General features: G+C 48.2%; 1 protein-coding gene across 3 annotated transcripts; it reads left to right on the plus strand.

Annotated features, from left to right (window-relative positions):
* Positions 1–1379: 1379 nt before the first annotated feature.
* PIGZ (phosphatidylinositol glycan anchor biosynthesis class Z) lies at positions 1380–13170 on the plus strand. Of its 3 annotated transcripts, XM_053390935.1 has the most exons (4): positions 1766–1879; positions 7813–7894; positions 9504–9702; positions 10160–13170. In XM_053390935.1, the coding sequence occupies exons 3-4, from the start codon at positions 9582–9584 to the stop codon at positions 11764–11766; spliced, it is 1728 nt and encodes a 575-aa protein (XP_053246910.1). In that variant the 5' UTR covers positions 1766–1879; positions 7813–7894; positions 9504–9581; the 3' UTR covers positions 11767–13170. The 3 variants fall into 3 exon arrangements, with proteins under 3 accessions (XP_053246908.1, XP_053246910.1, XP_053246909.1); XM_053390933.1 differs by lacking the exon at positions 7813–7894 and having other exon boundaries at positions 1380–1879; XM_053390934.1 differs by lacking the exons at positions 1766–1879; positions 7813–7894 and adding an exon at positions 8078–8158.

A 13170-nucleotide genomic window follows, 5' to 3' on the forward strand; every position in this document is an offset into this window, starting at 1 on the left:
GAAATAGATGGCATCATCTGATGTCACATCAAGTGTGTGTGTGAGTGTAGGGCTAGGGGTTACTGAGAGAGGAGACCAGTGCCTGTCAGTATTTCAGCACCTTACAGTTGAGGAATGGCTGACTTTCCCCCAGCATTCATGCAATTCCCTGAGCTGCTCTGCGGGAACTTTTCCATCTTGGCAGAGGATGGTCTTTGTTGCTTTGCAAATTGTGTAATCTGCCCAACACAGTGTCAATATTGAAGCACCACCGGAGCAGGTGGCATTCTGCAGCAGCCTTTTTCTCTGAGCCTCAGACAAGGAAAGCCGCCTCGTGCTGGTGAATTCTGGGCCAAGAGCGATGCCTCTTCTGCTGCTGGAGCTTGTTCTGAGGAGGCCTCGAACCCTTCCCTCGGACTCTGCCCTCTTCCGGGGACTCTTTGTAATTCTGGATTTGAAACTCTCGCCACCTGGGACCACCGGGGCGCGAAGCACAGGGAATAACAGGTGGACTGACAACAATGCCGAGGAAGTCCGGCTCCGCTCGCGGAGGGGGGCGGCCAGGGGTCGTCTGCCCGGCGGGGAAGGGGGGCCTGGCCTTCCCGCGCCCGGGCTCCCCGAGGCCGCGCCGTCTTTCCCGACCCTCCGGAAGTGGCCCGGCCAGAGCACCGAGCGGTCCCCTCTAGGCTTTCCGGAGCTCTGCCGCCGCTCTAGCGCGCTCTTCTCGGCTGCCCTGGGGGACCTCCCGGCTCGGCGCGCTCCCGCGGGCGTCCCGGAGAGCAGGCTATTTGCATGGCGCCCGCCCATTGGCGCCCAGGTAAGCCTCCTCCCCGCCCCCGGCCCCGCCCCTCGCCCGGGCCCGAGGAGGGAGGGAGGGAGGGAGGGAGGGCGGCGCCCGGAGGCTGGGCTCATCTCCCGGGAGATGCGCGTCCCTCTCCAGAACGTGTGAATGGTGGCCGTGGCCGGGAGAGAAAGCGGGGGCCCAACCGGCGGGCGGCCTCCGGGAGGCGGGGAGGGCCGGGCGTCGGGAGGGGGTCGCGCTCGCTCCGGCCGAATGAGCGCCGAGCGGGGAGAGCCGCGCTGCTGGGGGGCTTCCCCTGGGCGAGCAGGAGGCCCGACCCGAAGGACCCTCCTGCCGCCGGGCCCCAAGTCTGTTCCTAAGCTGGACGGCCCCGAAGGGTCCTTGGGAGGCTCCATGCGCCGCTTTGCAGGGAGGGTGGGGGTCTCGGACTAGTCCCAGCCCCCGACTGCCCAGGAAACCTCTGTGTTCCAGAGCGGGAGCAGAGCTTCGGTAGAATCCCCAGCTGTGCCGGCAGGAAAGCCAAAGACCACAAGTGCCCTGAGAGCCAGGATCGGACAGCCTCGCCAAGCCAAGCAGCTGGACCTGCAGGCCGGGGCTCGGAATCTCACAGACAGCTGCTTCACCCATTCTTGGATTGCCATCATTTTGCCCAGCAGAGAACCCCAAGTCCAATGGGATCTGCCACACGCATAGGGATCACAATGCTTTGGGATCGCCTTGTGGTTGTTAGAGCAATGCCGGGGGTGCGGGGGTGCTTGGTGTTGCTGAAAGCCCCCAAGAGCCAAATGCCTGACAGCCTGAAACACCAAATCTGAAGCCACCTCTGCCAATTCAGGCAGACTCCTAACTTGGCAGCGGCATGGGCAATACATTGACAGAGACGCAAAGGAGATTGGCATTACAATAGCCTCTTCCAGGAAAAATGGCTTCCTGGTCAGGGAGTCTAGGTGGAAGATGCTGTCCCAAGAATCCAGCTTGCCTGGTCCAGCCAGATCTTGTCAGTGCAAGACAAGTCAGCAACCTCCTCCATGTCCTCAACAGCTGCTGTTCGACCATGCACAGGACTGGCATTTAACAGCAGTACTTCAATGCTCACGGGTACGTTCATGTGGCAACGAGGTCTTTAAAATGGAGAGAAGCTAAAGGGGGGGAGGACTGTATTACAGGTCTGAGAACTTTCTTGGCCTGCCCACCAAATCATCATGGCCAGGGCTGGCAATTGGAGTACCTTCTTCCCTTCCCTGATTATCCCTTCTGATTTTAAATATGCCTAATGGCTATATTGTATCTGCTATAGTGGAGCAATATAACACAGACAGGACTACAGAGCAGCAAGCACTGGGTTAGAGCAAAAGAAAGTGACTGCGCTGTGCTGCCTCATCCTTCCACTTGCAGGGATCCTCACCTCAACTGTCAGTCCTCTGGCCCCAACACTGTCTCCACCAGGGGATAGTCCACTGCTCAGCTCTCATCTGGTCACCTTCTTTCCTCTTTCCAGGGGGGTTCACAATCGGTGCCCAGGTTCTCAGGTAAAAAAAATGCCCAGAGGTTGGAAGAAATGTCTAGAGTTGGAAGGAATGCCAAGGATCATTTAACCCCCCCCCTGAAATGCAGGAATCTCAAAGCAGCCAGGACAGATGGGCGCTCAGTCTCTGCTTTCAAACCTCCAAGGAAGGAGAGTCCACCACCTTTCGAAGGAGTCTGTTCCACTGTCAAACAGCTCTTACTGTCAGAAAGTTCTTCCTGATGTTGAGTCGGAATCTCCTTTCTTGTAACTTGAAACCATTGGTTTGACCCCTACCCTCTGGACCAGGAGAAAACAAACTTGTTCCATCTTCCATGTGACACCCTTTAGATATTTGAAGGTGGCTAGCATTTCTCTTAGTCTCCCTTTCTCCAGGCTAAACATATCCAGTTCCCCTAACCATTTCTCATATGGCTTGGTTTCCAGACCCTTGACCATCTTGGTTGCCCTCATCTGCACACATTCCAGCTTGTCAATATCCTCCTTAAATTGTGGCACCCAGAACCAGACACAAGACTTCAGGTGTGGTCTGAGCAAGGCAGAATAGAGCAGTACTTCCCCCAATCTGGATACTACTGTTGATGCAGCCTAGAATAGCATTATCTCCCCCCCCCTTTTTTTTTGCTGCTGCAGCTGCATCACATTATTGACTCATGCTAAACTTGTGGTCTGCTAAGATCCCTAGATCCTTTTCACATGTACTACTGGCAACCCAGGTGTCCCCCATTTTATATTTGTGCAGCTGGTTATTTCTGCCTAAGTTTAGAACTTTACATGCGTCCCAGTGACCAAAGTAACATGGATGTGTGGGTCCCCTTAGGCAGCCTCCAGAAGAGTAGAACTTCCAGTGAGATATATTATAATGTGACCCCAACCCCCTCCAACGGTTGGCTGCCCTGCTTGAAGGTTGAACCTGGAGTCCATTGATGCCTCCCCACCATCTGAACAGGCAGTGGTCCAATAGTTTAAAAGTTTTATTCAGCTGTAGGTGTAACAGGATTAATAGAGTAACATACACAAAAGAATAAAGCATTCGGAGTGTCTCCTGGGTCTAAACCCAGGTGCTTTGTTAATGTATTTATTTATTTATTTAGAGAATTTGAAGAACAGATTATAAATGTTCTCAGAGCAGCTTACATAAAATCGCAGAAGATGCTCCCCACTCAGGCTTACAATGGAAGAAAAACAACACACAAAGGGACAAGGAGGAAAGAGGAAAATCAGAACTGGGGCACCAATTTCTATTGGCCAGTGGCACAGCTCAGAGGCAGTAAGTGCCTAATGGCACTGGACCACCAGCCAAGTGGATGCAAGGAGCCTTGTGTTTCCCACGTCTCCCATGAAGACTGTTTGCTGGAATGGCTGCCCCCAAGTGACAATGGAGGGAGAAGAGGTCTGATGAGATGGTCCTGTCACAGCAGATGGATGGAGTGATCTCTTGCACCTCTTCTATGCTCCCTTGGTTATCCCACGCTGTTCCACCACACGCTCCTGTACTTCCACAACTCCTTCCTCCAGCTTCTCTTCCTTTCTGCTCCACCTTTGCCTTCCCCCCTATCTTCTTCCAACACAGGGTGTGTTTTTGTGATTGGCTCCTGGCTCTTTGCTTCCCAGTGGTGACTCACTCAGTTCCTTGCCTTGCTGTTCCAGACCAGATAAGGAAATCTAATCTTTTGATGCAGTACCACATCTTGCACCCAGAGATTCTTCATTGAGAACTGTCCTTATGAAAATCCCTTCATCCATCAGCTTCCTTTGTAAAACCCTCCCCCAGACATCTCTGTGGGTCTGGCTTCATTCCCTCCTGCTCTGCCCCAGAAGAACTCTATCCAGGAGTTTGTGTTAGGCTGTGGATACACCAGAGTGATAACATGCACATGGGTCACACAGATCCCATGTTTTCCATGTGGGCTTCTGTTCACATTTGTTGACATGAGCACTTTCACTTGAACTCCTCAATGTTTCCCAGCACACTAGTAGGTTGTGCTTGCCTGGAGGCTATTGTCCCCTCACTCAGGACTTCCCACACTCCCTGAGTGCCAGAAATCTGAGGTCCATTGTGGGCACACATGGAGGTATTTGTTTGCCTTTGTACATGGCCAATTTCTTTTAAAAAATAGATGTGAGTTTTCTGACAGAACAGTGTGTTGAACATATTTTCTGTGAAAAGTGTGGGTTCCAGCCCACTCTCCCTGAGCTTTGTTGAGAGGGCATTTGACTACCTGTGCTGGCAGTCATTTTTAAAACTTTATTTTGGAAATACAAAGTTTTCCAATATGCACAAAACAGTAGACTGGTTTTTTTAAGGGTGTGTCATGACTGCTGCCACCAGCAACTCACCTAAAGCATCTCACCAACAGAAAGAGGGGGTGTGGGGACAAATGGCACCTAGCAAACCATCACATCACAGGGGTAAAAATACATGCCCACACAATGCACTTCAATATGCTCACCATTTGGTAACATTTGGTTTTATGTTAGATTTCCCCCACCTTACTGCAGTATCTATGGATCAGGGAAATCTCAATTAAATGACAGTTGGATGCAGGTACCACCAAGGCAGAAGACATGTATGTGTGGGATGCACCATACCCACTGAAAGATGCTGGATGTATAAAGCCTTCATCATAGACCAATAAACTCTTAAAATAGAAGAGTTGGAAAAGAGCCACAAATGTAATTGCAACTCCCTGCAATGCTGGAATCACAGCTGAAGAATCCCTGATAGATGGCCACCCAACCTCTGTTGAAAAATCCTCAATGAAGGAGAGACCACCACCTTCCAAGGGAGTCCATTCCACTGTGCTCACTGTTAGAAAGTTCTTCACATGTTTAGTGGGACTCTTCCATTGGTTTGAGTCTTATGATAAGGAGCAGCAGGAAACAAGCTTGGTACTAAAGGGTACTAAAGGAGCTTGCGAATGCAATCTCTGTCTAAAATCTTTGAGAATTCTTGGAGAATGGGTGAGGTCCCTGCAGGCTGGAGGAGGGCAAATGTCCCCATCTTCAAAAAGAGGAAGAAAGAAGAGCCAGGTAACTGCCACCCGGTGAGCTTGACATCGATACCAGAAAAGCTCGTAGAACAGATAATTCAACAGTAGGTCTGTGAGCACTTAGGAAAGGATGCTGTGATTACTAAGACCCAGCATGGTTTTTTTTAAAAAAAATGGTGCCAGATAAATCTCATTTTTAAAAAAATTGAGTTACAAGCTTGGTGGATCAGGGGAATGCTGTGGATATAGTGTATCTTGATTTCAGTAAGGTTTTTGACAAAGGCCACCATGGTATTCTTGAGGAGAAGCGGGTAAAGTGGGGGCTGGATGACGTAACTTTTAGGTAGATTGTAGCTAGTTGACCAAGAGTGTTCATTAATGTGTTCATTAATGACTTTAACAGATTTGAGAGCTGGGTCCAAGCTAACAAAGTGAATTTCAATAGGGACAAATGTATGGTTCCACATTTAGGCAGGAAGAACCAGCTGCACAAATATAAAATGGGGGACACTGGGCTTACCAGTAATGCATGTGAATAGGATCTAGGGATATTAGTAGACCACAAGCTTAACAGGGAACCAGACAGAGAGCTTTCTCAGTAGTGGCGCCCACCCTGTGGAATGCCCTCCCATCAGATGTCAAGAAATAAACCACTACCTGACTTTTAGAAGACATCTGAAGGCAGCCCTGTTTAGGGAAGTTTTCCACGTTTGATGTTTTGTTGCTTTATTATTAATAATAATATTCTCTTGGGAGCCGCCAGAGAGGCGGGGTAGAAATAAATTATGATGATGATGATGAGTCAACAGTGTGATGCAGCAGCAAGAAAAGGTACTACTATTCTAGGCTGCATCAACAGAAGTAAAAAAAGGTAAAGGTAAAAGATCTTGGGATGATTAAATCCAGTCAAAGACGACTATGGGGCTGCGGCGCTCATCTTGCTTCAGGTCGAGAGAGCCAGTATTTGTCCACAGACAGCTTACCAAGCCATGTGGCGAGCATGACTAAACTGCATCTGGCACAACAGGACACTGTGATGGAAGTCAGAGCGCATGGAAATGCCGTTTACCTTCCCACTGCAGCAGTACTATTCATCTACTTGCTCTGGTGTGCTTTCGAACTGCTAGGTTGGCAGGAGCTAGGACAGAGCAATGGGAGCTCACCCTGTTGCACGGATTTGAACCACCAATCTTCTGATTGGCAAGCCCAAGAGGCTCAGTGGTTTAGACCACAGCACCACCCATATTCCTATATCAACAGAAGTATAGTATCCAGAGTGAGGAAGTAAGTGGTCTGCCTTGTTCAGACCAAACCTGGAATCTCATGTCTGGTTCTGGGCTCCACAGTTTAAGGAGGATGTTGACAAGCTGGAGCATGTGCAGATGAGGACAACCAAGATGGTCAAGGGTCTGGAAACCAAGCCGTTTGAGAAATGGTTGAATATGTTAACAGGGTATGTTTGGCCTGGAAAAGATGGGAATGAGAGGAGATATAATAATATCTAATGGCTGTCACATGGAAGATGGAGCAAGCTTGATTTCTCCTACTCCAGAGGGGAGTAGTGGTACCAGTGACTTCAAGTTACAGGAAAGGAGATTCCAACTAAACAAGGGGAAGAAATTTCTGATAGTGAGAGCTGATCAACAGTGAAATGGGAGGTGGTGGACTTTCCTTTCTTGGAAGTTTTTAACCATCTGTCATGGATGCTTTAGTTGAATTTCCTGGGATGATCCTTGAATGATCCTTGGGAACCCTTCCAACTCTACGATTTAATGATTTTAATTTTGAGTGCCCTTAGTTTTCCCTACAATTTATCAGTAAGAGATTTATCAGCTATATAATTCTACTATGTATGTGACTATGAAGCTCCTCAGCTTGGCTCCACAGGTGAATGCATGAAATATATATGGGATATGTCAGGCACGTCCAACTTCCAAGAGACTGCAATCTACTCACAGTAAAAAACAACAACAACACCTGGCAGTGATCTACCCATTGTCATTGGAGGTTGGATCACCAATTGATGAAACAAAATACTAATATAAGCAGTTCTTCACATTCCTTAACAACAGAAGAAAAGCAGGTCCTATAATTGGGACTTGATTTTGCTCCTAAGCCTCACTATAATGCTTTTTGCACCAGGGTAGATTTACATAAATTTGTGTGTAAGATTAAGTTACGTGACATGTTTGGTATCAGAGATCAACAGCAACAGCAATTTAGACCTACATCAACTTTTATCCCGCCCAGTTTTAATCCTTCCATCACTTTGTTTCATCAATTGGTGATCTGCGATTTGGATAAACTTGAAAAGAGGAGCCCTAGGACCCAGGACAATTTAACCAAGTCCCAACATGCCTGCCTTAATGACTTATCAAATGATACTAACATTATCATAAAGCCAGCTGATAAAGGAGGGGGAATTGTCATCATGAGCATACTTTGAAACAGTATAGTGTCATAAAAATATTGTCGATATATTATTAGCCAACGTGTTCCTTCTTCTTGTTCAGAGTGGTGCAAAGTAAGGCCATGATCACCTACAACTTTATCATATATGAAGAGACTGGCATGGCTTGCATTACTGAGACTTAGGTGAGTGAGCTGGGAGGGCTTGACCATACCCAGCTGTGACCATATGGGTACTTGGTACAGCACAAGGCTCGATGGGGGAGGGTTGAGGGGTGTGTGTGTAGCTATTGTGATAAAGCACCATCTCCTTTACCAAAAAGCCACTCTTGATTTTAGACAGGTTCAGAGAATCTCCGCCTGGCATTGGTCCAAAGAGACAGACTGGGAATGCTGATGGTCTGCTGACCACCTTGTTGCCCAGCAGCTTCTCTGATGGAGCTGGCCAAGGTGATATCTGGGGTACTGATGGATGACTCTAGGATGATAGTTCTGGGTGACTTCAATATCCTTATGTTGGCTCCCACTAGGCCAGCTCATGCGACTCTCTCAAGTGGCCATTGGTCTACATCAAGGAGCTGTAGTCTTTGCCCAAAGTGATATGTGGAATGGACAAAGGATGGGCTGGGGTGAAATGCACTCCCTTTTCATAGTTGGATCATTGCCCAATAAAGCTTGGAATGCCAGTGTCAACTCCCTGCTGAAATGTTGGTGGGCCTGTTTAGATGGCCTGCCCTCAGAGGCTAATGGAACTGATATGTTTTGGAAAGCTGTGATCCTGTCAAAGCCCCGGTCTCACTATGCAATGCGATGACACAATTACCCCCAAGTATCCTGTCCAGCTTAGTAAAACTCAAGTGGCCCCTTGGCATCCTGGAGAACTCTGGACTATGAAACAAGCTGGACAAAGATTAGTGTGCAAATGATTCAAGTCGTGCTCTGAAGCCAACTGAACAAAGCACATAATCAGGTGTACCATGTGGTAGTGTGGGCTGCGAAGAAGGCTCAGTTTGCAGCTTGCATGGCATCCTCTAGGAGCCAACCAGCAGAGTTATTTCAGATGGTAAGGCCTCTTTTAAAGAAGCTGCTGCTTTTTTTGAGTTTTGGAGTAGCCCGGAGGCAACAAGAACCCTGAAGAAGGTCCTGGGGTGACCAGGATGTTGAGGCGTCCTGTGGTGACCAAACAAGCTCCCAATGGGGCTGCTTGGTCCCACGAGGAGCCAGGTCGTCCCGGTGGTGGAGCCGTGGTTGCTGGGCTCTGACACAGTCCAGCAGCAGGCTGCCCCGTCTCAGGAGTGGTCAGTTTCCAAAATTTTAACCAAAGGAACAAAAGGATTAATTGTGAATTATTTAGCCTATTGGAACTATTTGTTGTATTGACTGGAAAACGAAAAGGGAGTCTACTCCAGAAATGGTTGCTGCCTTGCATGGGAATAAGCTGTTGGAAAACATAAAGGTACAAATAAAAAGTCTGCCATCAGAAATAAAGGAAGGGGGTTGTCAAATTGAGAAGCTTAAGTGACTGATCTTTAAGATGCCCCCCCCCCCCGGTGATTTACTGTCTGTAGCCACTTCTTCTACATTTTAAAGGATATACGGTTATAACTTGCTTTTTTCTTCTTTGCTCTTGAGAGGGGAGGGAAGAGGAAAGACTGTAAATTATTGTTGGACCTTTACTTTTTATCTTAAGGGGTGAGGCTTGAAAAAGGTATCAATATTTGTCTAACTAGGCATTATTTCTGTCACCAGCAATGCTCAATCGGGTTTTGTGCTTTAAGTATTTTGTCCTTTTCAGGGCTGGCTTTTGACAACTAGGACTGCTGCTGTTTCCAGTGGACAACCTTCCAATCCAGGCAGGTCTGGTGAAACTGTGATGGCTTCACCCAAAACCTTTTGGAGAGTTCTTTGCATGCTTAGAGTTGGCTGGTGTCTTCTTCCTCAGACTGGCTACCTGCACCCAGATGAGTTTTTCCAGTCTCCAGAGGTCATGGCAGGTAAAGTTGACATCTTATGTATGTGGTATGAAAAGGTTTTGTGTTTTTACAAAACCTAGTCTTTGTGATAGCTCCAGTGTGGACAGTGCTTTGTACCTGGTTTCAAAAAGGTCTTTGGGAGCAGGGGGGGTCGGTGACGAGTTAAATTCTAGGGCCCCCACCATATGGCAGGTGAGCTGCTTTCCATTTCCTCCATTGTTCCAAACAGGCCACATATAGGCAGCCTGGTTTATAAAGAGCAACAAGAGCAATTCTGAGGCTGCTGAATTATTGATCTTCTGCAGTTGGTTCTGCTTTTAATTAGATTCTTTCTTTGTTTTTATTTTAGTGAGTCAAAGACTTCAATTATTTTTAACTTTTCTAATCTTACATTGCAAGTCACTGGGGTGGGGGGCAGGTTTCTAGCTGACAGGGCTCCAGCTGCTAACTGTGTTAACCTTTCCCCACTCCTCCTCAGGCAGCATATTGGACTTAAAGGTTTATCACCCCTGGGAATTCCTCCCCAAGTCTCCTTGCAGGACTGTAGTGTTTCCCTTGATCACATCTGGAGCTGCTTTCTGGGCCATCAAAGCCCTTCAGCACCTGGGCCTCTCGACCAGCTGCATCACCAGCTACACCCTCCTCGTCTCACCCCGCCTTCTCCTCACCATCTTTTCATTCATCCTTGACTACAGTGTTTACCAGCTGGCTCCTCTGTGGGGAGCGGATCCGTGGAACTCTCTGGCTCTGCTTGCTGGCTCCTACGTCACACTTGTGTTTTACACGAGGACTTTTGCTAACACTGTGGAAGGACTTCTCTTTGCCTTGCTGCTTCTACTAGTGTCTTCAAAAGCAGCCAGCAAAACCTCGGCCTCAGCCTATCGGTGGCAGAATCCTCTAAATCACAGACTTATTGGGATGATCATAGTTGCTGGATTTTTTAACAGGCCAACGTTTCTGGCATTTGCTTTGGTGCCGCTGTTGCATTGGGTATGTGCAGGTGCTACATGCCAGCAAAGCGTTAGAAGAACAATACACCATGTTCTTTGTCTTGCCCCAAGTGCCGCCTTCACTGCTGTTTTCTTCATAGCTGCTGACACCTGGTATTTCACTTCTCCCCTGTCAGGACTTAGCCTGCATAGCTTTTATGAGGCCAGCCCACTGAGCATCCTTGCCAGGCTGCGCCAGAGTGTCGTTGTGACCCCCTTGAACTTCCTCACCTATAACCTCAACCCTGATAACCTTGCACAACACGGGACTCACCCACATCTTACACATTTTGCAGTTAACGGGGTCCTGCTTTTTGGGATCCTTCATGTAGAAGCTGTTAGCAATGGCATCAAGCTCCTGAAAGTGCACGTCAGCCAATTTATGTGGTTGAAGGCCTTGAAGAGGAGCTCACATTCAGCCATCACATGCCCAGAAGGCAGGCTGGCACTGCTGGCTTTCTATTTTATCCCTCTGGCACTTCTTTCTTTATTCAGCCATCAAGAACCTCGCTTCCTCATCCCTCTCATCTTGCCTCTGGTCCTTTTGGTCACGCAGCATAGACAGGCCCAGCAGTGGAAATCCATCAACCTTGTGTTCAATCTCTGTGGTGCCCTTTTCTTTGGCTGCTTCCACCAGGGAGGCATAGTCCCTTGCCTCTTCCACTTGGAGCAGCTCACCCATTCCCCAGAGTCCCTGAGCCATCGCACACACTACACACTACTCTTTGCTCGGACCTACATGCCTCCCAGGTTTCTGCTTAATGTTAACAAGAGCAACACGCTGGTGGAGCTTGTCGACATGGCTGGGGCCGAGAAAGGCTTCCTTTGCCAGATCCTGGGATCCATAGTGAATGGTCCTGCCTGTGTCAATAGAGAACTGGGCAAGGAAATGACTTGCCAGGTGCTGGTTATCATCCCAGGCACCGTCAGAACCATAATAGAGCAATGTCCGTTACTGGTCAAGAAGGAGACAGTAATATTTCCACATCTGACGATGGAAGACCCACCACAAATGTCCTTTCTCCTTAGTGAAAAGTGGAGAAGCCAGTTAGGACTGCATATCCTGTATCTGGAGAGAAATAAAAAGAGCATCTAGCATCAAGGTGAGCTAAGCAAAGAAGCTAAAGAACATTTGGCGCACAAACATGCAGTCCACAACAACCCTAGTTATTCTCAGCCCTATATAGACCAGGTGCATTTTGTAGCTCCCATTTGCTGGTAGAAATCTCCCAATACACCTCACCCACCAAACACTGTGTCACAGTCCTGTGTCCCCCCAAGCAACCCATTTCCTTTCTTCAACTTCCAAGTGCCCCAAATGCCATCCATCCCAGTTCCTGCTTCTCAGTTTCCAACATCTTCTGTTCTGTTCCAGCCAAAAATATAGCCATCTTGTCTCATAGCTGTGTGTCCTAGGGCCTCCGTCTGCCTCTGCCTTCTAGGGACCCCAATACGCCACTGACCACAGGCACTTTGGCTATATGTGTGACTTTTCTCTGAAATGCTACCAGGTCCATGTACAGGGCCAGCTAGAAAGACACATCTGTGGAGCTTCAATGCGTGGATGAGACATGGGTGTGGAGAGGAAAAGTCTGGATTAACTCTAGGCACCAGGGAACATTTTGGGACAAGCGGGATGGGCTTCACTTGAACCAGTGTGGAACCAGACTGTTGGCACTTAAAAGGTGGCAGAGCAATTTTTTGCAGGGAAAGCCAAAAGAAACTAAGGAGGATCTGGTTCGGAACATATCTCCCCCTCTCCTGTAATAAGGATGAAGGCGAGAAAAGATCCATGATGATTTAAATAGGGGAGGGCTAGAATGAGGCATTTAGAGTGCAGGGACACTGATAGCAATTCAGAGAGGCCAAAGCTTCTTGGGCTAAAATGCTCGCGCCCAAGACATTTGGAGACGGACGTGGAAATATGTGTTTATATGCTAATGTGAGAAACCTCCAAGCCAAGATGGGCCAGCTGACATGTTTACAGACACCCTGGTGGAAACAGCCTGGTGTAATGGCGAGAACCAGCTAGACCTGGTGGACTGCTCTAGAATTGGCATGGAGACAAAAACTGCTACCAAGATGAGCAGCAGCATCCACCAACACACACTCTGTTTCTGGGCATGATTCAAGAAACTGATTTTGTTTGGGGCTTTAAAAGTCTGAGGTGTATCAGAGGATCTTGAAGGGCTGCCTACCCCTCTAGGAAGCTGCCAGTTCACTGATATCACCTTCAGAAACTCTGTTGCCACTTGAACCCGATACCTCTACCAGAGCCAATTGAGTGGGTGGCACCCGGGGACAAGGCCTTTCCTGGAGAGAAACCAGACTGTGGGACACTCTCGTCAGGAATATTTGCCTGGCACCTGTTCTTCTGACCTGAGTTTCATGAGCACCATCATTTTCAAAAGCACCTCAATCTGTCATTATTGTTGTTTGCTTGTTTCTTTTTAAGAAATTGTTTTATAGTGTTGTTTATAAAAATGTGTTCTAAAATGGA

This window comes from Podarcis raffonei, chromosome 5 (assembly GCF_027172205.1).
Source record: "Podarcis raffonei isolate rPodRaf1 chromosome 5, rPodRaf1.pri, whole genome shotgun sequence".
Classification (NCBI taxonomy): Eukaryota; Metazoa; Chordata; class Lepidosauria; order Squamata; family Lacertidae; genus Podarcis; species Podarcis raffonei.